Genomic DNA, 26,836 nt, shown 5'->3' with positions numbered 1-26,836 from the left:
ATTAGCTGGGCATAGTGGCCTGTACATATAGTCCCAGCTACCTGGACATCTGAGGTGGGAGGATCACTTAAGCCCAGGAATTCAAGGCTGCAGTGAGCCATGTTCATGCCACTGCACTCCAGCTAGGCAACACAGCAAGACTCTGACTCAAACAAATAATAAATAAAGGCTAGGTGTGGTGCCTCACCCCTATAATCCCAGCACTTTGGGAGGCTGACGTGGGTGGATTGCTTGAGCCCAGGAGTTCAAGACTAGTCTGGCCAACAATAGCAAAACCCCATCTCTACAAAAAAATACAAAAGTTAGTCAGGCGTGGTGGCACAGACCTGTAGTCCCAGCTACTTGGGAAACTGAGGCAGGAGGATAACTTGAGTCCCGGAGGTCAAGGCGCAGTAAGCTGTGATCGTGTCACTCCACTCCAGCCTGGGTGACAGAGCGAGACCCTGCCTCTCAAACAAACAAACAAACAAAAAAAGAGTTACAAAAAAAAAAAAAAGCCGGCCGGGCGTGGTGGCTCACGCCTGTAATCCCAGCACTTTGGGTCAGGAGTTTGAGACCAGCCTGGTCAATGTGACGAAACCCCGTCTCTACTAAAAATACAAAAATTAGCTGGGCTTGGTGGTGGGCACCTGTAATCCCAGCTACTAGGGAGGCTGAGGCAGGAGAATCGCTTGAACCTGGGAGGTGGAGGTTGCAGTGAGCTGAGATCATGCCACTATACTCCAGCCCGGGCGACAGATCAAGACTCTGTCAAAAAAAAAAAAAAAAAAAAAGCCACTGAAATAACATAGGAGCACTGTTTCGAGAGAGAGAGAGAGAGCGAGAGAGAGCGAGCGAGCATATGTATGAGTGAAGAGAATACGTGGGTACGTGTGTGTGTGTGTATGTGTGTGGTGGCAGGAACAAAAGAGCTACAGGAGGAAGAACACCAAAGTTGCCTGCTGGATATTGGTGTGTTTTGTTTTATCTGGTAGAGCATTAAAATGACAGAAATCATAATTTTAAATGTAGAGATCATTTTCCTGGCAAAAACAGAATGTCCCTTTAATCCCTTTATTTGGAGTCCCCTTGGGTCTTTGCTAAGGCAAAGATGATGCTTCATTTTTCTCTGCTTTGCTGCATACTTGAACTGTCTTGAGCAGCAGTGGTATACTGGGTAGGTTGTAGTTCATACAACTCAATATTGTTATACAGAGTATTTAGTGAATTCCATAAATATGTATTGAATACGTCATATATGCCTACCAATGAACTATATGATAGAGCCCATATAGTGATATTCGATCTTTTTCTGCAGAACTTTGTAGTATAGGCCATGTACCCCTTATCTGAAATGCTTGGGACCAGAAGTGTTTTACATTCCAGATTTTTTTTTTTTTAATATTTGCATTGTACTTAGCATCCCAAATCCAAAACTTTGAAATCCAACATGTTCCAGTGAGCATTTCCTTTAAGCATCATTGTTGGTGCGCAAAAAGTTTCGGATTTTGAAGTATTTTAGATTTCAGATTTTCAGATTTGGTATGCTCAGCTACTAGTTAGATGTCAGTGATTTGAGCTATCATATGAGATCATTAAAGCAGATATGTGTTAGCTTCTCAGATATTCTGGGTTTATGTGGGAACACATTGCAGGTAGCCATTTGTGAATGGAACTTGTGCTTCTCCTTCCTCAGTTGTGCTGCATGGAAACAACCTGTTAGTGTTTGGAGGTACGGGCATCCCATTTGGAGAGAGCAACGGCAATGACGTCCATGTGTGTAATGTGAAGTATAAGAGATGGGCTTTGCTCAGCTGTCGGGGGAAGAAACCCAGTCGTATATATGGACAGGTACCAATCTGTGGCCAGTCATGGTGTATTTGTTCATATTTTTCTAGTCTGGGGATGGTGTTAGAATATTTGTAATTGTTACCATTTTATTTTAATGGAGAAGAGTTATTTGTGGTTAGTACTTGATTTTTTAGTTCTGATATGAAATTATAATTTGTAAATCTGGTTACTTGGCATGTTCTGTTCTTTTCTTTCCTTTCCTTTTTTTTTTTCACTTTCTAATTCAACTTAGGGTCAGGATATAGACCTGTATGGAAGTTCCTTTAAGTGTTAGAACCCCACCTCCACCTCCACCCTCACCCCCAGTGAGAGATTGGGCTCCACTATGGCCTGGGTCCTGGTCATTTTTAGAGTGATTCTTGAGTAGATGAGAAAGCACTTGGTGAAGAAACTTTTACATGGATCTGAGCTAAAACATACATACATTTTGTAGAGATTAGTTTAGGTTCCAGCACTTCAAACCTTAGGTCTGAAAAGTTATATCCAGAAAGATAGGGAGCAACCCCCCATACATCAGAGACTCTGAGAGTCTAAGCTTAAAACAACCAAGCTTTGACTTCTTTCTTGACTTGCCGGCATTAGTACTGATAAACAGCTTCTGAGCTTGACTTCAAAGGAGCACATACTAGACAACTTTGTTGCTTCCACAGGAGGCATTTAAACTATAAGAAGTGGCCATAACAATAGCTGAAACTTTCATTGAAAAGAGTCCTTTGGAAAACGTCAGGTTCCTTGAACTGCTAAGTAGGGTTTCTACTTAGGAGATTGCGGTGGCTTATTTTCATATCTGCTGCTTCTTGAGAGCATTTTACTTCAGACTGCTTATAGGGAGAAGCAGCTTTCAACGGAAGTGCTTGTATGTGCCCATGGGCTAGAAATTATTTGGTCGGCCAGGACCCTTAAGAATCATCTTGGCAGGTAGGACTTGCTTTCCAGTTGAGTAAAGCTTTCCTTTCCAAAGGTGTTTTCCAGGTTCTTAAAATAATCTCTGGGTTCTCTAAAATCTTCTTTTAAGAGTCTGATACATTAAAAGATTAAGAAGTACAAGAGAATTTCATAAAACCTGATTTGGAGGTGTCTGGTAAGTTTACATTCTTTAATCAAGTGTTAACAAGTTGGTCTTACTCACCTTTCATTGTTATCCAGGCTATGGCCATCATCAATGGCTCCCTTTATGTCTTTGGAGGGACAACCGGCTATATATACAGCACAGACCTGCACAAGTTAGATCTCAATACCAGAGAGTGGACACAACTGAAACCAAATAACCTATCCTGTGATCTACCAGAAGAGAGGTGAGGTTCTAGGATTCAAGCATATGTATTCTTTTGTGCTAACATTTGACCTCTTTCAGAGTATTGGCAATATGAAGAAAACCCTTTGGCTCCAGTTAGAGTAACTAACTGGCTGTTAGATGTTAGATCTCAGGTAAGTAGTAAAGAAAGGTCTATAGTAAAAAAAGTTCTTCTGGTGAGGAAATAGTATTTCCTTCTAAACTACCGAATTTTTTCCATGTCATTTCCTCTTATATTTAGTCTTTCTGCATTAGGAAGATAGTAGTAACACTTTGAAGAAGAAACCAGTGGTAGCAACTATAGCCAAATTTCATATTACAGGCAAAACAATTACTGTCCAGTTACTTTTTGATTTCCCTTTTTTTTGAGAAAGGGTCTCATTCTGTCACCTAGGCTGGAGCACAGTGACATAATCATGGCTCACTGCAACCTTGACCTCCTGGGCTCAAGGCATTCTCCCATCTCAGCCCTCCGCCCAAGTAGCTGGGACTACAGGCATGTGCCACCACATCTGGCTAATTTTTTGTACAGATGTGGTCTCACCATGTTGCCCAGGCTGCTTCTCAAATTCCTAGGCTCAAGCAATCTGCCTGCCCTTGGCCTCCCAGAGTGTTGGGATTACAGGTGTGAGCCACCATGCCACGCCTGATTTCCCTTCTTAACTTGCATATTAGAATTCTTTGCCTCATTCTCTCACAGACATATCATCAGTACAGGGCACAGGGCCATCCCCACAGTGAATGTGAATGTTGATTGGATAGATGGAAGGAAGCTTGCATGGGTGGATCGGTGATGAATGATGGATGGATGGATGGATGGATGGATGGATGGAAAGGTCATTCATTTTAAGTGCCGTGTTAAACATCACATGGTTTTCTCTAGTTGCCTTCTAGTAGCAGATCTGTATCTTTCACTTTTCTTTGCTAATAGCAGTTGCCTCTTCATAGAATTAAACTCACTGTGGCTGGGCGTGGCCTGTAATCCCTGCACTTTGGGAGGCTGAGGTGGGTGGATCATGAAGTCAGGAGTTCGAGACCAGCCCGGCCAACATGGTGAAACCCCGTCTCTACTAAAAATACAAAAATTAGCAGGGCATGGTGGTGGGCATCTGTAATCCCAGCTACTCAGGAGGCTGAGGCAGGAGAATTGCTTGAACCTGGGAGGCAGAGGTTGCAGTGAGCTGAGATCGCGCCACTGCACTCTAGCCTAGGCGACAGAGCAAGACTCTGTCTTGAAAAAAAAAAAGAACAGAAAAAAGAATTAAACTCACTGAAACACTTGAAGAGATTTTTTTCCCCTCCAGTTTGAAAGCAAAGACAGTAAAACATTTTTTATTAACTCTGTTTAGATGAATCCAGTGTCTCTTTGTTGCCTCTAAACAAAATAGCATATAGGTGCTAAGGAAGAATTTATCTTAATTGTAGCCTGTTAGTGGGCTGATCATTGTAAAACTAACATAAGAGGACTTGGGAGTTGGCCTCTTACTGGAATGATTTTGATGTAGTTTATTTTATCAGCAACAAAGACTTCAGGTAAAGAAGGAAATAGATTAAGTTTTCAAAGCATTTTCACATGGTTGCTTTCTTTGAGTCATTTTGGACATATTAGAAATTATTTTAGCTTTTAGCTAGACTGCCTGGATGAAAGTTCTGAGGTGTTTTATATTATATCCACAGTTCTATGTAGCATAATTTTCTGCTAAATAAGTATCTTAATTTGCAAACTCATAGTCTAAGGTCTCTAAATGTAGGCAGATCACTTTTTAAAACTATGTAATATTTTCCCCTTTATACAAAATTATCACAAAAGGTTATAGAAAAATCTACAAAATACAAATTAGCAAAATGAAGAAAATAAAAATCCAAGTCTAAACTCAAAGATAACCAGGTTTAATGTTTTGGATTATATCCTAATAGCCATTTTCTATATATATTTATGTATCTATAAAGTTTTAATGCAATTTATTTTAAAAAATGACACAAAAAAGTTCTCAATGCATTAACCACTATCTGGTACCTACTCTGTTATTGGTTGCATACTAATCCATTTTATGTATATTCTGTAAGTCATATAACCAATTCACTATTGTTAAACACTTAGGTTATTTCCAATAATTTATTATTATAAATAATGATGTAATATAAAACCTTATAGCTAAATCTTAGGTAGATCATTTTTCACTTAATTATAAGTGAATTTTATTGTAAATTTTCAGATACCGACATGAAATCGCACATGACGGGCAGAGGATTTACATCTTGGGAGGTGGTACGTCCTGGACAGCATATTCCTTAAACAAGGTATATTTTTTAAAAAAGAAAAAAAGGGAGAGGGAGAAGGCTAGAAAGAGGCATGTGTCAACTAAGCAAGATAATTCTGTTACTTTAGATATTTTAATTTTTGAGCACATTCCTCATTAACGCCTATTTTGTGTTGGATGCACTTTATATTATAAGGTTGAACCCTGTACCCCAAAATGCTTTCAGTTGACAGGTGTTATTTATCACACACTGAAAATACTTTGTGAAAATTATCCACTTATGCTGGATGAGGAAAGTGACTAAAAGGAAGGCATAGTAGCTTGAATGGAGCAACTAATTAGAATTGGAAGCAGCATTCTCAGAATGTCACATCCGCATCATCATCACTGCTGTGTATCTAAAAAGAACAGGCTTGTTTAGGGTTGCACGTCACGAACTTGAGAAAGCTGAGCTCTGAAGGGCTGTTATTCATCCATCCCTGTGGCATTTCTAAAATGTCATAGTCACACATCCCAGGGGAAACCTACATTAGGCTGTAGAGCTCCTGGACTGCTTGGAACCTTAATGGTCTTTTTCAACTTTTGTCAAAACTGAATTCCCACATTCCCTTACAAACACTTGCTTTTTTCTGTTGTAAAAATGATACATGCCCCTTGTAGAAAATGTGGAAGTTGCAAACAACATATAGAAGAAAATCAAGAATCACATGCACTGCAGCTTCTCATTCCAACCTTTTTCTTCATTTTTTTCTGTGAATTTAAAAAAGTGGGCTGGGTGTGGTGGCTCACACCTGTAATCCCAGCACTTTGGGAGGCTGAGGTGGGCGGATCACCTGAGGTCAGAAGTTTGAGACCAGCCTGGCCAACATGATGAAACCCCGTCTCTGCTAAAAGTACAAACATTAGCTGGGCATGGTGGCAGGCACCTGTAATCCCAGGTACTCGGGAGGCTGAGGCAGGAGAGTCGCTTGAACCTACGAGGTGGAGGTTGCAGTGAGCCGAGATCGTGCCATTGCACTCCAGCCTGGGTGACAGAGACTCCATCTCAAAAAAAATAAAAAATAAAATAAAAAGCAAAATCATATATGTGTTTAATTTTCAACTGCCCCATTTAATGTTTTCCCATATATTTGGAAAGATCAGAAAAAAGCAAAAGAAAAGAAGAAAGACTTTTCAACTAAGAATATATGTTTACGCAGGCTGCTGCTGTTAAAAGTCCAGTTTTCTATATGGAAAATCACTGTACCTTCTGCTCAGTTTTGCTGTGAACCTAAAACTGCTTTAAAAAACAAAGTCTGTTTTTAAAAGAATCCATTTTCAGGCTAGCTAAAATTACAGTTATTTATGTATGTGTATATGTTCTTTTTTTTTCTCTAAGATCCATGCATACAACCTTGAAACGAATGCATGGGAGGAAATTGCAACAAAACCCCATGAAAAAATAGGTAAATTTAAAGTATTGCTTAACTTATCTTTAACAAACATATATTACACTTTTACTCATTTTGGAAGGAAAAAGTAATTTTACTGAGTTATATGGCAAGTTAAGTATCTGTTGGGCCGGGTGCAGTGGCTCACGCCTTTCATCTCGGCACTTTGGGAGGCCAAGGTGGGCAGATCGCTTGAGCCCAGGAGTTTGAGACCAGCCTGAGCAACATGGTGAGACCCTGTCTCTACCAAAGATACAAAAACATTTGCTGGTCATGGTGGTGTACACCTATAGTCCCAGGTACTCGGGAGGCTGAGGTGGGAGAATCACCTGAGCTTGGGAAATAGAGGATGTAGTGAGCCATGATTGAGCCACTACATTCCGGCCTGGGCATCAGAGTGAGACCCTATCTCAAAAAAAAAAAAAAAAGAAAAGAAAAATCTGTTGAACTGGTATTAGAAAATACTTGTATTCCTTAGTCCAATTATAATTATTCCTTAGGGCTGGGCGTGGTGGCTCACACCTATAATCCCAGCCCTTTGGGAGGCCGAGGTGGGCGGATCATGAGGTCAGGAATTTGAGACCAGCCTGGCCAACATGGTGAAACCTCATCTCTACTAAAAATGTAAAAATTAGCTGGGTGTGGTGGTATGTGCTAATCCCAGAGGCAGAGATTGCAGTGAGCCAAGATCACGTCACTGCACTCCAGCCTGGGAGACAGAGTCTTGCTGTCAAACAAAACAAAACAAAACAAAACAAACAAACAAACCCCCCCTTCCCCCACACAGTAATTATCCTTAGTGATTGAGGAAAGAGACTTTTAATCCTCTTTATTGAATTATTTGGCAGAAGCTGAGAAATATGGGTGATATAAGAAATTGGAGCCTAAATAAAGATCTACCAGCTGGGTGTGGTGGCTCATGCCTATAATCCCAGTACTTTGGGAGGCTGAGCCCAGGAGTTCGAGACCAGCCTGGGCAACATGGTGAAACCCTGTCTCCACTAAAAATACAAAAAATTATCTGGGTATGGTGGTATGCACCTGTAGTCCCAGCTACTGAGGAGGCTGAAGTGGGAGGATCACTTGAGCCGAGGAGGTGGAGGCTGCAGTGAGCCAAGATAGCACTGCTGCATTCCAGCCTGGGCAACAGAGTGAGACCCTGTCTCTAAATTAAATAAATAATGAAGATCTACCTATCTCTGTGTGGGTAAAAGGGCTTGGGAAAGCCACTAGCAACTCCTGTCCTTTCCCTCTTTGTTTCTGGCACCTTAGCATTGTACTGTTACGATGAGACTCCTGATGGCTTTTGAAATACGGAGGGAGTGAAAGGACTATTCAGTGTTTGCTTAACATGCAACAAAGGGATTGTTTTGAGTTACACATAGTATGTCTTTCACTGTGTTGTATCAGTGTGATTCCCAGTCTTTCTGTAAGTAATGGAACTTCTGTGTTTGTGTGTTTGGCAGGCTTTCCTGCAGCCCGAAGGTGTCACAGTTGTGTTCAAATAAAAAATGGTAAGGATTCTAAATAACATTTTGCTTCCATTTCTGTAATTGTATCTTCTGAAAATATCTTATTTCCTAAAGATAGCCCCCTCAAAAGAGGCTCATAACTTTGAGAAAAGTCTATTTCTGGTAGTTTAAACTTAAAGGGAAATTAGTAGTTATGCCTCTCTCAGCCATTTTCGTCATGTAAACTAGTATGGTGTTTGGGTTCCCTCAGTTATTAGAGAACTCAGAAAATGGTGATAAATAATCTTTTATTTTAGCACTTGATCTTCCAGCATCCCACACCTCAACAGATGTCTGTGGTTATGGTGACTAATACTAATAATTTTGACTGTTTATACTGTAGAGACCTCAGCAAACATTATATTAAAATTGTAATAACTCCTTCAGAGTGATATTTCATGAAGTTGATTCTGTTCTCTCTCTGATGCCAAATGGAACTCTTAGCTCATTCTTTGGCTATATTACAACAAAGGCATTGTATGGCTTCAGAAAGCAGCTGCAGCTACTTTAACTAAATGTGATAAGTGACTCCTCTCTGGATAACCTTCCTGTCTTTTAATTTACAACTTATTTCATCGTTTGATATAGCTCTTAATTTTTTTCTGGGAGGAAAGTATATATAAATGAGTTAGATAGCCTGTATGCTTTTAGCAACTTAGTTCAGATATAACTAGGATTATTCTGCCATCTCTAGTTCAGAGGGATTTTTTATTGTGCTCCTGCTTTCTGGATAAAATTTATAGATAATGACATTGCTCACATTTCTCTCTCTCAGAATGGAACTGTACTTTAGATTTTCCTTGAATCCTAGCCAAAAAAGTTTCCAGTGCATTTTATAGCTTAAGTATTAGCTTAAACTTGGTCTAGACCTGAGTTAAGAAATTTATTCATTTAATTCTTTGAGGCCAAGCACCATACAAATAGAATTCAACCTTAGTTCTAGGCATTTCATTTGAAGGTTCACATAGCCTTTGTTACAAGTTGTCTAATCAGTTATAACTAACTGATTTTACCAGAAAACCCACACCTCTCATTTTGGGAAAATTATTCCTAATAACTGTACAGATCAAACAGAGCTTCAGTTTGTCCTCTTTTAGCTGAAGAAAGCTTGGAAGAGCCTCTCTTGTGTTCCTAAACTGAACACTGCAGTGAACGTTCCTCCTCAGAGACTTTAGAGTCTATGAACAGATAAATGTATGTTCTTTCCAGGACATTATTTAAAGAAGAGTTTGCAAACTGGTGGCCTGCATATGTGTTTTGTTTGGCTCATATGTGTATTAAAAATTGTTTTGAGGCTGGGGTGGTGGCTCATGCCTATAATCTTAGCACTTTGGGAGGCTGAAGCGGGAGGGTCACTTGAGCCCAGGAGTTCAAGACCAGGCTGGGTAACATAGTGAGACCTTGTCTCTTTAAAAAAAAAAAAAAAAATAGTAGCCAAAACTTAAAAATCAAAATATTTCATTTTTAAAAACATATCCAGATTTCCAAGCTTGCCTTGAAAAAAAATGGGCAATCTGGCAATTGCCAACCTTAAGTCTCTTATGGTAACGAACAGCTGGGGCTGCATAGCTGTCACCTCTTTTAGAGCATGAGCATTCCTGTCTGTTTTCCGGAGCCTTCTGTTTATCTTCCCTAGACCCCTTGCTCTTTCACTTTCTGTGCCTGGCATCTGTAGGTATGTGTCTGAGTTTGGAAACTTTGACATGAAGGCTCCCTAGAGGCTTGCATCCTTAGTCCCAGTGAATACCCTGACGTAGCATCTCAGTTCTATTGAGGCACAAGACAACAGCATGAGAGGCTGCACAGCAGAAGTCGTCTGTGTCATGGGGCAATCCACTTCACTGGCCACATGTCAGCTGGCTGTGTGACCTACCCTAAAACACTCCATAGTTTTGGCTCTTTTCCTTTGTGTGATCTTGGCTTTCTCTTTTCTTCATAGATGTTTTTATTTGTGGGGGCTATAATGGAGAGGTGATCCTGGGAGATATCTGGAAGTTGAATCTGCAGACTTTCCAATGGGTGAAGCTCCCAGCTACCATGCCAGAGCCGGTTTATTTTCACTGTGCAGCAGTTACACCAGTAAGTTTTTATTTTCATATCTTCCTTATGTAGTTACAGATGATAAAGAAATCTTTTTAGAGATATTAGCAAGAAAAAAACTCAGATATGGGCAAACCTTAGATTATTAATAATGTATTTTTAAAACTTCCTCCCAAAGCTAGGCCATCCTCTGAGAAAAGAGGAGAAAAATCATCACACCCAAATTTGAGAGAATAACAGATGTAAGAGAAATGCTACCTGTGGCATTCCGGCCCTGACCATGATGTCAAAGTTGTTTCCTGAGAGGGTAGAATCGTTTTAACCCCTTGATACCATATTATTGAAGGTCCTGCTCATTTCTTGAAGCGATGGCCTTTATTTTCATCTTTGTATTACCAACATTTGGCATTTTGGATACTTAATATAGTTTTAGTTTAATGTTAGTTAATAGTGAAATTGTTTGTTGTTGAAGTAAAAAAAATTCATATTTATAGGCTGGGTGCAGTGGCTCACGCCTGTAATCCCAGCACTTTGGGAGGCCAAGGCGGGTGGATCCCGAGGTCAGGAGATTGAGACCATCCTGGTGAACACGGTGAAACCCCGTCTCTACTAAAAATACAAAAAAAAAATTAGCCAGATGTGGTGGTGGGTGCCTGTGTTCCCAGCTACTCAGGAGGCTGAGGCAAGAGAATGGCGTGAACCTTGGAGGCAGAGCTTGCAGTGAGCCGAAATCGTGCCACTGCACTCCAGCCTGGGCGACAGAGCGAGACTCTGTCTCAAAAAAAAAAAAAAAATCATATATATATATATATAGTTTTTCCCTTAGTAATTCGTTATTTAAACCCTCTTGATCTCCACATGATATTGGGATCAGTGAGGAATTCTTGTCTCATTTCAGTTTGATTCCATCTACTGTGCTCTTTCCCCACTGAGTCTTCAGCCTTGTATGTTTCTCTCCCATTTGAATTTGTCCTGTTTTGACCACTCATAGGCTGGTTGCATGTACATTCATGGAGGAGTGGTGAACATCCATGAAAACAAACGGACTGGGTCATTGTTTAAGATCTGGCTGGTCGTACCTAGCCTGCTGGAACTGGCATGGGAGAAGCTGCTTGCGGCCTTCCCTAACCTTGCAAACCTCTCCCGAACACAGCTTCTGCATCTTGGACTCACACAGGGACTCATCGAACGCTTGAAATGAGGATTTCTGGACTGTTCATTGATACTGGAAATGTTAATTTAAAGAGACTCCTTTATTTATGGGCAGTGTAGAATGTGCTACAAAGAGGATTGGTTACCCTGATCAAGGCCTTATTTAGAAAATACATCAGATGCCTTTCTGTAAATTGGTTTTTCAGTTTATGGACATCTCACTTTCCCATGTGCTTCCTTCTTTGCTTCTCTTCCTCCTGACCCATTACATGCACATGTATTCACATACTCCCTCTTCCTTCTCGATGGAGTTAAGGGAAAGCCTGAAAGTACCTTAATAATGTTTTTAATCAAGACAGATTCATTTTTAAAGGAATTCTGAACAGTTCCATGTCATACAATGTTCTAGAAATTAAAACATCATCAACATAAACAAAAATGAAATTAAAAAATTTTTACATCTAGCAACAGCAACAACCACAAGTTTAGGGGAAGCTGAGAAGGCTAACCTTGGGAATCTTGCAGGTTATACTTAAACCTAGATGTTTAACTTAGTGTTTTCAAGATGCGTCTAATTGACTAGTAGCTGGGTCTGATGGCAGCAGTGGTTGCCATCTTGTTGCATAGATAACTCAAACCTACTACTTTGGCTTTGAAGGAAGGTTAAGCAGCCCAGCACCTCATGGTTAGTGATTTCTTTCTCATCCTCACAGTGCCAGCAGTGGGTAGAGTTGGCTGTCAAAGGACTCATGTGTGTGTCGTGGTTGTGCTCTTTGTTGTTGCTCTTAGAAATTATAGCATCAAGAATGTTTCAAATGGAAACACTTGTGGTGGCCAAAGTTCTTCATTCTGGCGGTTTTGAAACTCTCTTATGCTTATGAATGGTTTTAAATATCTCTTTGACTTCTTCATGGGGAATTGCAGACCCTAAATACGTGGTGTAAATGCCGTGTAACATGAACACAAGTTCCCGAGGGAGGCCAGGGAAGAGCCAGGCAGAGAAAACCTGCATCCTCTGGGCTTGTTAACTTGGCTTCCGCTCAGGCTATGGTCTTTGGCTATCATCTTGGCCATTTCCTTTTGAGAACTTGTTTCTTTTCTAATCTCTGGGCCAGGTACCTGCCATTTTCTCAGGCAGTTGGTCCTTGATTTTTTCCTTAGCTTGTTGCCTTCTTTTCTGTCTGCTTTAATGTGCATGGTGCTGTGAGTAATTGTCTAGTTATTGGATACAAGGTCTTGGGGGTAAAGCCACAGGTCATCCTTCCTGAAGAACCAAGTATCATTTAAAATCTAGCATGAGGAAGGAATGAAACTGAGTAGCATTCATTTTTTGTGTGTGAAATTTCAATTCTGGTTTGTTTGATTTGTTTTTTTTAATTCTAAAAAGAATGACATAAATTTTCACTTGCTTTGCCATCAGGCTGCTAGGGGAGCTGAGCAAGAGGCTCACCATTCGCATGTGTAAGCCGCAGGTGTACTCAAGGTGCTGAAGGCGTGCAAGGGGCAGCGCTGGTCCTCCCGGGGCCACCTCACAGCAGGAGACTTGCATGGGAGAATTGGAACACACCTTTCCTTTAAGTGCCTCTTTTTTCACCTAGCTTTTAAAGTTATTCTTTTTCCTTCATCTCAGAAGGGATCTCTTTAGCTTATGTGTGGATTTAAAATGACCTTTGTGCTATGGTTAAAAAGTTACCATCTGGTGTTCAGTTCTGGAAAAGAGAAAACCACAGCCTCCAGACATGCTCCTGATTTCTAGGCCTTATCATACCATCCCCTCTGTGACGGGTTGAGTTCATGGAGCCTGTATTCTGGGAAGTCTTATAATAACCACGCACCTGTGAACTTGGGTCCTTTCTGGGGAGTGAGGAATGTGGGAGAGAGGCAGGAAAAGGAGCAGCTCCTCTAGGGGCCCATCCTCCCACATCTTGCCATTACCAGTCTATGTAGCCCTTAACCTCCTGCCACCACTGCCAGGCTTGCTTCTTTGTGCTCTCCCAGAGCAAGCCAGTCTGAGCAGCTCCATTAGTCCAAAACAGAGCTTTGCTGCATGGCTCCAGCCTGGCCTCTGGATATTTGGTGGAAATATATCCCAATTGAACAAGCCAGGCTGTCTAGGGTGGTAAGAGGATTTTTGACCTGGATTTATACAGGGACCAAAGACTGAATGCTCAGCCTCTGTGCTTAGACTTTCATGATCCTTAGGATAGAAGCGAGTCTCTAGCCCTGCTACACCAGAGAGCTGAAGAGAGATGTGGTCTGGTTCCATCCACACTTGCTGGCATCCTTTGTTAAGCCTCCTGAGGGCAGTCTTCTTTGAGGTAGACCTTGGAGGCCTGACATCGAAGACCTGTGTGTTTTATTTTCATAAAAGTATATATCCTTGGTCCAAAGTGTCTTCTTTTAATATAACACTAGTAAAAATGACGTGGTATGACCAGCACTGAGTGCTATAGAACCACACATGTGCACATGTTCTGGATGCCAAATGACTGTGTGTGAATGACTAAGTGTAGATAACTAGAAATTAGATAGGGGTCATCAGGCATTTCAGTATACCTATAACCAGCACTCGAAATTCCGGACACTGTTTACTTGATTTAGGAAAGTTTATGCCTGCTGCTTCTCTGCCTCTTTGAGGTACTCCCAGCCGTCTTACTACAGTCCTGTAAATTTAAGTGCAATATATAGAAACATATGGATATATACAGATTATATATAGGGTGTAACTATAAAGCAGGTAGACTACTTTTTTGCGTCTTGGGGAAGTGAGCTTATTACTTTAGGGTCAAATTATGCCAAGAATTTTAGATGTGATCAGCTGGCTTAAGCCAACTCATGGTAAAGCTGGATTTTCAAGTCTATGTTTTCTTACTCCAAGATGGAACTCTTAGAGACTCACTGTTCCTTAAGTGTGTTAGAGTTGAGATTTTTTTTCTCCCTGTCATCTTTGCACTAGCTCATGTTTGCATGTCTTACATTTTGTTGCCCGAGAACAAGGAAGTCCGTCTGTAAGGAGTTTCCTAAATGGAGAATTAAAACCTAGTATTTAACACTATCCGTTCTCCCATGTATATACTAATTTATCTGGGAATGTAACACTTTATTAAATGAAGAAAATGATGCTTTCTTCATTTAATATTTTCCACGTCCTGGAAAAACTATAAACTGACACAGAATAAATTGAAATCTTAACTATCCTTCAGGGGCTAAACAAAACCCTTTCCATTGGCAGAATCTCCTTTTTACAGGGCCATAATGACACGATGTAAAAATTTGCTTTAAACCATTCATGTCCTTACATAGCTAGATTTTAAAGTATAATAAGCATATTAACATTTTTAAGCAAAAGATAGGTTAACAGTGACCTTTGGTTATCCACCAGTAGCAAGAGTAAAGCACAGATCATTGAAATCCATAGATAATCAGCGAATCAACTTTTCTATCAAACAATAGATTCATTTACATTTCTTTTTCCTCTCTATCCTTCCCTCTAAGCACCTGTTTTTCCATGGAATGGGGCTAATGAGTAGTTAGAAAAGGAAAAGGAACAATCAGTAGGAGCTGACAACCAGTGACCATATAAGCAGCTGATTGCCTGTAATTAGTCAGTCTGAACAATTAGAGTTGAATGCTGAAATTAGGAACCACAGGTGGTAATCCTGAGTAGATGTAACTCTTCAGCATCATCTCCTGCCCTGAGCTCCAGGCCATCTCTCCTCTAACCACCAAAGAACTCTTAGTACCTATGGGAAGGAAAAGCTGTGTGCAACACAGAGAAAATTCCATTATTTGAACACATTTATTTGGCTCTTGACAAATACTTGCTTTTCCTCTAATCTTGCAAGATTTCCTCCATTTTCCAATCACACAACTTGGCATGTAGGAAAGGTTGAATGATCCTCTAAGACTGTGTTGGTCTTAGTATTCTGTAAAACCAAATTTTTTTTTTTTTTTTTTTGTGGTCTTACAGATGTTTAGAAAGTGGCACAGGTTACTAAATTGTCTACCTGCCAGCATTCTGATGTAGCACAAAAAGCTATTTTCCTTTTTTTTTTTTGTATTAATTTTTCTGGCATTGAGCTCTAGGGTGGATGAAGGTTTATGGTCCTCTGATCATCAGCTCCATTCTAAAAACTGGTCACTGTTGGCTGAAATTGCTCTGGTTCCCCAAATGCCTTGGGACTCCAGACGCACCCGCAGGGCCTGAGGTAGGTTGCATAGTTCTAGGACCTCTGTGTGCGTTGCCACCAGATCCCATCTAGCAATGGCCTTTCCCTTCTAAGGTCATTAGATTCAGCCAAAAGCGACCTCTTCCCTAGTCTGGTGTTATGAACATAAGTTCTGAGTTGTGCTACAAAAGTAGTTCCATCTTTTTATTGTAATTTTCATGTTTTTAATTTGAAAAAATAAAAAAACTTTTTATAAGGTTTTTTAAGGGCCCTGCTTAGTCAGTGTACAGGATGGAGTCAGAGGCAATTTTCAGGAAAAAAAAAACAAAAAACAAAAAACAATTTCACCAAGCGGTAGTAATTGTTATTTTACTAGTTATACATTTAGAATATAAAGGAGGCATCAGAAAACACACTCTCTAAAGCCACTTCCTTGTGCACAGAGTCTGCACAGGGAGAGCACAGGCATCTCCCTGGAAAAGCACCTGCCAATGACGAATTTCCTGGAAGAACCTAGGCAAGAAAGGAAGCCTCTTTCTGAGACGCAGTCTCTGGGAGGTGAGCCTAGCTTTGCTCTTCCTACAGGGTATGCTTGGGCCATACACAATGCTCGCCTTACTTTAAAGCTATTTTGCCACAGTCCTGTTAAATAGTGTGGACGTCCTTTTGCAGTCTGGTGTGCATGCCATATGATCAGGACAGCTTTTCCACTTTACTTGGTTTCCTACAAGCAAGTAGGAAATATAGTGAATTTACCCTAAAATGTCCAATCTGTATTTATGTACCTTGTCAGTGTTTTGCTGTTGGTTTTCTAAAACAATCTGATCAATAAATCTTATCCAAATCAATTTGGTTCAAGGCCACCTTGATTGTCTGATGGTAATTTGTGTGTACGTGAGCGCACCTGTATGACAGAAGCGTCAGTCCTGCCCACCTCCACCACCCCCATCAGGCTCAGCTTTTCTCTGTAATATCTGTGAGTCATCTGCCTTCCACCCCCACTCCGCTGTGGGTTCTTTATCTGCTCACTGTCTGGAACTCCTGGACACACAAGAGTTCCCTCACCAGTACACTGCTCCCTCCACAAAGACATCAGCAAGGGAGCAACTGCCGGGCAGCCCATACTCCCTCTCACCGCCCCACCCCATGTTCCCCAAACCACCGTGAGACAAGTTTGTATAGGTATATCAAGACTTTTCTGAATGGCTGGAAGAGAATTCAAAGGGAAAATGTGAACCTGCATATACAGTCATATGACTGTCTTTATGATCCGAGGGAAGAGCCCCAGGAGCTGCTGAGCCCTGTGCAGGGGTTCTCTGGGGGTGAAACTAGCTCTGCCCTTGGCCTTCCAGATGCTTCCTTCACCAAAACCTCTGTTTTATGATACTGCCATCTCTAATCCTCTAACCCTTCTCCATGCAGTACTTTCCTCCATGTCTGTTTAGTCCAGAGTAAGTAGGCAAGGATACTCCCAAGTCTGATCATTTTTCAGGTCTGCCTTCAAGAATTGCACAAATGCCTCTTATTTTTCAGTGTTTCCATTGGTTAACTATTGGATTGAGCATACCTTCCATGGACAAGTAATCTTAGCTATTACAATATACATCTACAAGGAAGAAGAGAAACAGTTTCTACCCATTCATCCACCTTACAGTTAATACTTTATTATGCAGAGCAGTCTTCTTTCCTTGGGTTTATTTCTCCTACCTCTTAACTATACTCCTCTCCAACCTACCAGATATAAGTAATGGACCCTATACCTTTCAGTCTTTAGACCAGCCAGAGCTTTGAAATGGACTCTTATGTGCATCTGATTTGGTTCTTAATATAAGGCATCTAAGACCCATCTTGGCCTAGTGGGAGGGGTTTCAGTGGCCTTTATGTGTATACAATTCTAGTTTGTCAAAATGATAATTGTTAAGCTACTGTAATTGAACAACCACATTCTCTTGTAGTTAATCTTCTGCAGTAATTGCTTGAGGGAAGAAAACACTGGTAAAACCATCCAGTTTCCCTACTGCCTTCAAATGAAAGGCCAGGTTCTAGCCCAGTGCTAGAGCAATAGAGCTTTGTGCAATGGTGGAAATGTTTTGTATCTGCACCATCCAATATGGTGGTAGCCACAAGCCACATGGGGCTTTTGAGTACTTCAAATGTGGCTAGTATGGCTGAGGAACTGAATTTTTAATTTGATTTAATTTTCATGTATTTATATGGAAATAACCACACATGGCTAGTGGCTACCTCTTAGTGCTGTTCTAGAAAAAGATGACCTGCGGGGTTAGGAGATGAGGGCTCTGCTCTTGGCTGAGTCCATAATAGCCCTGTTCTGTATGCAACTTGCTTTTCTTTGGGTCTTGGTTTACTCATCTGTCAAATGTGAGGAGGTTAGCTAGATAATCCCCATATCTAACATTCTTTATTTAGGATGTTTGGCCAAAAGCCTGGAGCATAGTGGTGAGTACCATAGGTGTACAGCGCTAGGACTAGAGTTACCTCTTAAACTTGATCCTGATCTTAAGATCACTGATCTCATCATGGTGGGAGGTCTACTGCCTGCTCCAGGTGGTTCCTTTGTGGGTGGCACAGTCAGGATTTCCACTTGCACAGTGCAGGCTCCAAGAAAAAGTATTGGAAATAGAGTAGGGACTAGAACACAGCCACTGCCAGGCCACCTGTAACCCACTGGTTTCAAAATCATGATCCAGGCCGGGCGTGGTGGCTCAAGCCTGTAATCCCAGCACTTTGGGAGGCCGAGACGGGTGGATCACGAGGTCAGGAGATCGAGACCATCCTGGCTAACACAGTGAAACCTCGTCTCTACTAAAAAATACAAAAAATTAGCCAGGCGAGATGGCGGGCGCCTGTAGTCCCAGCTACTCGGGAGGCTGAGGCAGGAGAATGGCGTAAACCCGGGAGGCGGAGCTTGCAGTGAGCCGAGATCGCGCCACTGCACTCCAGCCTGGGCGACAGAGCCAGACTCCGTCTCAAAAAAAAAAAAAAAAAAGTCATGATCCATACTTGTTAACAATACAGATTCCTGGGCCCAAACCCCAAGGATTAGATTTTAATAGGTGTGTAATTTTAATAAACTCTTTTGTTGATTCCAATTCAGCTGGTTTAAGATGTTTGGGAACCACTGACCCACAGCTGAACTAACTGGCCAATGCTGGCCAAGATGAGAGACTTTGTTACTTTACTTTTTACTGTCATATTTCATTGTCCAGCAGGGGACTTCATTGCAAAGGCCAGAATGAACGTTTCCCAATCCTTGCCCCATTAGAACTCAGTGGCAGACTGAGTACACAAGTATTCTCCACTCCTTCTTGGAGAACCACTAAAATAACAAAGTGGCCCTAGTTTCCTTTTCTCTGAAATGGGGCTAATAATAGTAGCCTCTCTCCATACTACTGTGTGGCTGAAATAAGTAGATATGGGTAGAGTGCTTCAAATGACACCTGGCATATAGTAAGCATTATGGAGATATTGACTGTGATTGCTCTCTAGTTGATGGAGTAAGAAATAAAAGTGAAGGCTGGGCGTGGTGGCTCATGCCTGTAATCCCAGCACTTTGGGAGGCTGAGGCGGGCCGATCACCCGAGGTCGGGAGTTCGAGACCAGCCTGACCAACATGGAGAAACCCCATCTCTACTAAAAATACAAAATTAGCCAGGCGTGGTGGTGCATGCCTGTAATCCCAGCTACTCGGGAGGCTGAGGCAGAAGAATAGCTTGAACCCAGGAGGCGGAGGTTGCAGGGAGCCAAGATTGCACCATTGCACTCCAGCCTGGGCAATAAGAGTGAAACTCCATCTCGGGGAAAAAAAGAAAAATGTTTACTAAAAATTACAAAGTTAACCAATAAAGAAGAAACTAAATGTAGGACAAGGGAGGGAGGGTGGTGATGCAAGTGAGCTGAGTTCTGCTCTCCATAGCAGGAAGGGGATAAACAGAATGTCTTAGATTGAAGCAATAGCTGGGTACACATGTAAATTAGAGATGTAAAGGTGGGTATCAGGCCAGGCATGGTGGCTTACGCCTGTGATCCCAGCACTTTGAGAGGCTGAGATGGGCAGATCACCTGAGGTTAGGAGTTTGAGACCAGCCTGGCCAACCTGGCAAAACCCTGTCTCTACTAAAAAAAAACAAAAATTAGCCGGGCATGGTGGTAGGTGCCTGTAATCTCAGCTACTCAGGAGGTTGAGGCAGGAGAATTGCTTGAACCTGGGAGGTGAAGGTTGCAGTGAGCCGAGATTGCGTCATTGCACTCCAGCCTGGGCGACAGAGCAAGACTCCATCTCAAAAAAAAAAAAAAAAAAAAAAGGTGGGTATCCAAAAAGCAGCCACAAGAGCTCACAGAGCTCATGGTAGTAAGACAGGTGACGAGGCAGAGGGGCTGTGGCAGTGACTGCTGGTTTTCGAGTGTGATCCTGGTTTTTTTTTTTTTGGTTTTTTTTTTTTACTTTTTCTGCCTTCCTAAAGCAGAACCTTCTGTGGCTCTTTCAGTCTAGCTCTTCTTCAGAATATGGCAAGTCTGAGTCTCTTCTGACCACATAAGACGGGGTGATTCAAAGCATGCAGCTAGGGTATTCATATTTTCAAGTTCCTCCCTGATTCAGCTGCAGCCTCACTGGTACTTGAGAATCTTTGATTTAAAAGCCAATCCTAGAGGCTAGTGGAAGGAAAAAATGGAGGTGAGGGAGGAGGTTTTTAAAAAATACACACTCTGTCAAGTTTTAGATGTGGGGTTTTGTTTGTTTTCGCTTTGTTTTATTTGAGCCCCGGCTGGAGTGCAGTGGCTCGATCACAGTGCCCCGGCTCAAGTGATCCTCTTACCTCAGCCTCTTAAGTAGCTCGGACCACAGGCATGTACCACCACACCTGGCTTAGCTGTGATTTTATCCTGTTGCCCAAAGCCTATTCCTTACCATCCTCTCCATTAATAAAATCAAGCAAGAACATTATTGTAGAGCAGAGGTTTTTTCTTTCATCCACAGCCAGGGGAGAGGAGGTAGTTTTGAGTGACATACAAAGCTGACCCAGCCGATCTGCTCACCTTGCACTGGCCTTGCAGCCTCAAATGCAAACGCAAGAGGCTTCTCAGATTCTCCAGCAGACAGCTCAGCAGGGGGACCTCAGCAGCCCATGCAGGAAGGCAGGTGCCACACACCGCTCAGGGAGGTCAGGAGCCACCCCAGCCCAGCTCCAGGACTTGGGAAGAGAGGGCAGAGACAGCCAGGAGCTCTGACCACTTACTATTTGGGGGCCCCACAGCAGGCCGGGAGCTTTAGAGTATTGCAAATGACATCCATGAAAAGAAAAAGCAGCTGCCATGCAGCCTGTGTCACCTTAGAGGGGTCAGACTGCTCAGTTTATCCTCCTCGAACCTGCCACCTAGAACCACCAGGCTGAGGAGGCTTTCACCATGACCACCAAGGATGTGTTCAAAATCCCCACCCCACTGTCAGGGAGCAAACTTAGTCTCCCAGCCCCAGAAAAATACATCCGGGCCATCCAGGCATCTTCTGCACCTGGGTTATTTACTACCCAAACCTCACCTTGAAACAGCTAAGATCAGGTCATGGTTCAGGATGTCGGCCCCTGCGTGGGCTCACCCTGCACCGTACAGGCTTGCTGTCCACAAAGATGCGGTTTATAAGAACAGTAGGCACGGGGGTATCTCAGAGCTACTTGCATACTAGGGCATCCAGGATGAGAACTCCAGCTTTACACCAGATCTAACCCCAGACCCGAAACACACACACTACCTCAGAGCCCAGCCTCTGCACCCCCTGCCATGTCAACCAAGCATTTTCAGTTCATTTTCTCGTTGGCAAGCCTGTATTGAATCGCAGGCCTAGAAGTCTTATCCCCGTTTCACAGATTGGCAGGCTAAGACAAGACCCAAGGGCCAGAGAAGGGAGCCCAAGTCTGCAAGCCTGCAAGATCGCGTTCATGAGAACTTTCATCCTCCTGTGACCCGGCGGCAGGCACGTGGGCCTGGGTGGTTACTGAGAAAATTCTTTCAGAAGGGCTTTCGGGGACGTGAAGTCACCCCTGGCTTTGCGGGATTTGGGGTTGGGAGCAGCCGCCCTGGAGCGGTGAAGCCAGAGGCCAGGGCGGTCCGTGCTGCGGGCGGCTCCCCAAGGCCCGGTGCGCTGGGCTGCCCGCCCCGCTGGCCATGGCCTGGCCGCATGCAGCGCACATTGCTGGGGAGGAAGAGCCGTGGATTTCAGTCTGTGCGCCCAGATGATTAAGAAGCTGCCGCCCGCTAGCGGGGAGGGGACTCCGCCAGGAAGTGGCCCTCGCAGCCCGCCGCCGCACGTCCCATCCTGGAGGCCACCGTCGCTCACCGAACATCTGGGACATGCCGTTGGTGATGGGGTGCTGCGGGAGCGGGCCCTGCCCTTCGGGAAGCTTCCATAGGGGAGGAGGCGATCGATCAGACCACAGCAAAACGAGCAAGATGACCACAGTGGCCCACGGAGGGGGACGAGGAGCAGTGTGGCCTACAAACAAGGAAAGCCTCCCGCCCGGTGTGCACGGGGAGTTAGAAAGTGTGGCCATACTGTTCGGGGCAGGGACAAAACCCAGCTTCTGGTGTCTTCTGCAAGGGGAAGAAGCCCTGTGGTGGGAGCCAGGGGAATCCCGGGGAAGAGGCGGCCCCGCACAGATCATCAGGGGCTGGGACAAAGCGTTTGGCTTCTCTAAACGCAGCGGGAAGTTTTAAACCAGAGCCACACAGAGCATCCCTGTAGCTGCCGCAGGAGAGTGCGCGGGGTTCCCAGCAGGGCAAAAAGCACCTTGGGGCCGGGACACTTCCGCTCCCATCACCCCCGCCCCAGCAGGGCGCCCCTGTTTGGGGAACAGCCAGCAATCAGGGACAGCGCCCCAGGCCCTGCTAGTGCCAGCACTGGCAGGAGGGACGCATGGAGGTCGGACGGAACTGGGGAGGGGGCGCTGGCCAGGGTGGTCTCAGGCCCTCCCCACTAAAGTCAGCTCGACCCAGGGCCTCCCTGCGCAGCCCAGCGCGGCTTGCCGGAGAGGCTCCTAGGACCGGAGGGGAAGCCGCTCTGAACCGGAATGATCTGGTTTGGAGCGGGTTGGCTCCCTCTCTGCTTCCCCGCCCACTGCTCTCCCTCTCCTTCAGCGACAGGCTGGTTTTTGCCGCAGTCTCTGACCAAGGTAAACAGGAGGGAGGAGGAAAGAAGGCTCTGTTTCCATGGCAACCCAGAACCCAGAGGGCAGGCGCTGTGGTTCTCCGGGATGTGCGGGGGTGACTTCGGGGAGAAGAAAAGGCTCCCTGGAAAAGCCACAGGGAGGAAGGACCCTCCCATGCACACGGTGGGGTGCGTTGCCAAGTAGGGGATGGAGGGAAAAGGAGAGGGGTCAGGCACCCTCGGTGAAGTGGAGAATTGAGCAGGGCCCTGGGGACACAGAGACACATAAGGGCCAGGGGTCACACCGAAAATGCAAGCGCACACCCTCTCCTGACCACTCAACCCAGGGAGCAGAAAAGAGGTGCCAGAGGGCTCAGAGCTTCCGAAATCCACACCTCCCTGATCCTTTCCAGAAAACCCTTCCAGGGGCAGCTCAACCTGGGGACAACCACAGAGGTGGGATCTGGGCCCGAAGACAGGTGTCACCTGAAACAGGCCACTGTTGTCCGGCTGCAGTATGCTGGGAGGACCAGCTCCTGCTCCACCGTGCCCCCGCTGGGAGGAAGGTTGACCCGTGCGTGGGAGTGTGACTGCTGGAAAGGCATCCTTGCCGCAGCTGTGAGTGTGATGGGACAGCAGAGTCACTCCTGCATAGGATTCTAGGGCTGGGGGTCCCAGAGGGGTGGCCCCGCCCCTCCTGGAGGCCAAGGACTGTCACCGTGTCACTACGGCACTCTCCAGCTGCTCACCGAAGCCCTCGCTGACCACAGCCCTGCCACATTACGGGTCTTCCCTCTGTAGCAACGTGAAGAGACTGCAGTGAGGCGTGGAATTGGGCAGTTCTTCTGGATTCATTAAAAACTCGTTCCGAGGCCGGGCGCGGTGGCTCAAGCCTGTAATCCCAGCACTTTGGGAGGCCGAGACGGGCGGATCACGAGGTCAGGAGATCGAGACCATCCTGGCTAACACGGTGAAACCCCGTCTCTACTAAAAATACAAAAACTAGCCGGGCGAGGTGGCGGGCGCCTGTAGTCCCAGCTACTCGGGAGGCTGAGGCAGGAGAATGGCGTAAACCCGGGAGGCGGAGCTTGCAGTGAGCTGAGATCTGGCCACTGCACTCCAGACCGGGCGACAGAGCGAGACTCCGCCTCAAAAAAAAAAAAAAACAAAAAAAAACAACTCGTTCCACCACAGGAGTCAGCCTGGCCACTCCGGTGTGGGGCGGGTCTCTGCTCATTTAGCTTTCACCTGCGTGCCCAGGGATAGGAGAAAACGGCACAGAGAGAGGTTGTAAAGGGTAAGCATCCTGCCCTGGCAAAGCTGAATGAAATGTGGGTAGCTTCCGCCCAGTGAAGCAGCGGCAGGGACGCCTGTGGGAACCTGGGTGGAGGTGCCCTCTGACCTTGGTTTCGCTGGGCCAGGGGGTGAATGCTTCTGGCAGTGGAGCTTCCAGACGGGGAGAACCCAGGCCTCTTCTCACGGGGGCCCTCAGGTGCTTGTGGACTGCCCAGAGACAGAAGAGAACTGAGGGTGGGAGGGCCTGCTTTCGCCTGCAGAACACCCTGAAATGCCCCATTTACCCAGCTCTCTCCAGGGCCTGCACAGTCCAAACTTCTCTGGCCTCAACTTCTACCACTGTGCCTTTGCTTACTCTTGACCAGCCACGGTGGCTTCCTTGCTGCTCCTTGAGCGCATGCTCCCTCTTTCTGGAAGTCTCCTCCTCCAGTATCCACGTGGCTCCATGCCTGGCCTTCTTCAGTTTTTTAATGTGGTCTTCTCACTGAGGCAGAGCCGGGGCTAGGGTGAGGCAAGTGAGGCAGCAAGGGCTTTCCTGCCCTCTCTTGTTAAAACTGTATACTCTCCCCTCTGCTCAGGACTCTCCACTCCCCCTCCTCTTCCCAAAGAATGGAGCACCATCTTGTTTAGTAGGCGCGTTGTTTATTGCCAGGCTTTCTCCGTTAGAATGGAAGTGCCATGAGAACTGGAATCGTCTCTGCCTTGTTCTTGTTCTGTCTGTATTCTTCAGAGCCTAGCACATAGTAGGTGCTCAGTGCACACTGTCAGATGGAGGGGTGGATGGAGGGATAAATGGGGCCATGGGGTCAGTAGGCTGTGTCCTTCCCCAGTTCCCCTTCCAACAAGTGGGAAGTGTGCTGCGGCCTTAGAAGAGGCTGGCAGAGTGGCGTAATGCACTCCTGGTGAGGCACACAATGTGAGGTACAGTGGTTACAACTAAAAAGAAAAACAGACTGGCCTTAAAAAAATAACGAAGGTGGATGCTGCTACTTCCACCAGGCCCAGTAGCCCCAGCCAGCTTTAAGAGTCCTTCTACATCTACCCGGTGAGGTGGTTCATGCCTGTCATCCCAGCACTTTGGGAGGCCGAGGTGGGCAGATCACTTGAGTCAGGAGTTCAAGACCAGCCTAGCCAACAAGACAAAACCCCATCTCTACTAAAACTACCAAAAAAAAAAAATTAGCCAGGTGCGGTGGTGCACACCTGTAATTCCAGCTACTTGGGAGGTTGAGGCAGGAGAATTGATTGAACCCAGGAGGCGGAGGTTGCAGTGAGCCGAGATCAGGCCACTGCACTTCAGACTGGGTGACACAGAGAGACTCTGTCTCAAAGAGGAAAAAAAAAAGAGTCCTTCTACATGAAAACTGCTAGCACAATTGGAGAAATTAAATTCATCCCGAGGCCAAGACTCTGCCCGCTGGGAAAAGCAGGGTGGAGGGCAATAGCCCAGGTGTGCTCCCTGCCCCTACCCCACACCAAGGACTGTGGGGATTGTGCAGGGGTGGTGGCAATGAGGCAGCTCTCTGTGGGTTCAGCCCAAGTGGGATGTGCTGGAGGCCTTCACCACTACCAATGTTCTCAGCCTGGCAGCGCATTGGGAGGGGCTGGGGTAGAGGAAAGAGGGGAGAAGACCCTCTTAGAACCACACTAGTGCTTCTCTCAGACAGGCAGCCCTGACACCTGCACTGGGGGCTCCGTGCGCCTTTCTGCTTCCTGTTCCTCGCTGTGTGTAACCAGCAACAACAAGTTTTCACAGTTCCATCCCTCGAAACCCCCACTTGCAGAGTGAGTCACCTTCAATTTCCTGCCCGCCTGCCTCTTTCCTGATTGACCTGATAAATTCAGGACAGCTTTTATTGCTTTTGGCGAAAAACTGCCATTAAGATTTACAGAGCCAAAAGCTGGTACAATGTAATCTTCAGAGTAATTTACACAGTGAGTTTCAAAAGATGAAAAGTTAGCATTTTAGAGGTAATTTCATAAAAAGGATTATCAGATTAATCACTATGTCAATTTAATAGCAGTGTCTCAAATAATTAATTAGCTTTCTTGAAGTCAGCAATGCAAGAAAGGACTCTAAAAGGAATACAAATGGCTGTGTCAGACAGTAAGTATGTTTTGGGCAATCGATCTTGAGAGAATTCTTCTTGGAATTACACTGGTGGAATGTCAGGCGTGAGCTCATTGGCACAGAGACAAAACCAGAAAGTGAAAAGCTCTTGGTGTGCCCAGGTCTCCCGAAGAGCCTTGGGACGTGACTGCTGGGGGCTTGTCTATACCCGAAGAGCGAAAGCTGACCTGCCCCATGTTGAATTGTCCTGTGACACCTGGAAAACGTGTCTAACCAAGCAAGCCACTGACAGGTTGCTCTAATGGGAGATCCAGGTGTGAACTGCAGTCCGCTTGTGAAATTACCCATGGGTGCTTCGAGGTAGAATACAGTCAACGCCTGGGCTGGTTATAAACACAGCCCTCCCTGTTTCATAGCAATACCACTCCAATCAGCTGCCACATGGCAGGGCAGGGCTGTGTTCTTAGTGGAGGCTATGGATTGAATTGTGTCCCCCCCCATTCCCCCAGAAAACATATATGTTGGAATTCTAGCCTACAGAACCTCAGAATGTAACCTTATTTGGAAATAGGCTCTTTACAGAGGTAAATTAAAGTAAGGTTCACGCCTATAATCCCCGCACT

The 26,836-nt window shown here is 44.8% G+C and overlaps 1 protein-coding gene and 1 long non-coding RNA gene across 7 annotated transcripts in view; both read left to right on the top strand.

The window, feature by feature from the left end:
* Nucleotides 1-16,546, top strand: part of KLHDC10 (kelch domain containing 10) — a 69,994-nt gene extending 53,448 nt beyond the window's left edge. For all 6 annotated transcript variants that reach the window (XM_010378780.2, XM_030931835.1, XM_030931833.1 and 3 more), the window contains 7 exons: nucleotides 1,676-1,830; nucleotides 2,977-3,125; nucleotides 5,341-5,425; nucleotides 6,764-6,830; nucleotides 8,282-8,329; nucleotides 10,266-10,405; nucleotides 11,358-16,546. In XM_010378780.2, coding sequence (XP_010377082.1) covers nucleotides 1,676-1,830; nucleotides 2,977-3,125; nucleotides 5,341-5,425; nucleotides 6,764-6,830; nucleotides 8,282-8,329; nucleotides 10,266-10,405; nucleotides 11,358-11,567 — 854 coding nt within the window. In that variant the 3' untranslated portion in view covers nucleotides 11,568-16,546. The remainder of the gene's footprint in view (nucleotides 1-1,675; nucleotides 1,831-2,976; nucleotides 3,126-5,340; nucleotides 5,426-6,763; nucleotides 6,831-8,281; nucleotides 8,330-10,265; nucleotides 10,406-11,357) is intronic.
* A 6,283-nt stretch (nucleotides 16,547-22,829) lies between these two features.
* LOC115898134 lies at nucleotides 22,830-23,715 on the top strand. The gene is made up of 2 exons (XR_004057849.1): nucleotides 22,830-22,871; nucleotides 23,260-23,715. It is a non-coding gene; the product is annotated as an uncharacterized LOC115898134 (long non-coding RNA).
* Nucleotides 23,716-26,836: the final 3,121 nt, after the last annotated feature.

This window comes from Rhinopithecus roxellana, chromosome 6 (assembly GCF_007565055.1).
Source record: "Rhinopithecus roxellana isolate Shanxi Qingling chromosome 6, ASM756505v1, whole genome shotgun sequence".
NCBI classification, from domain to species: Eukaryota; Metazoa; Chordata; class Mammalia; order Primates; family Cercopithecidae; genus Rhinopithecus; species Rhinopithecus roxellana.
This window is presented reverse-complemented; position numbering and strand designations above follow the sequence as displayed.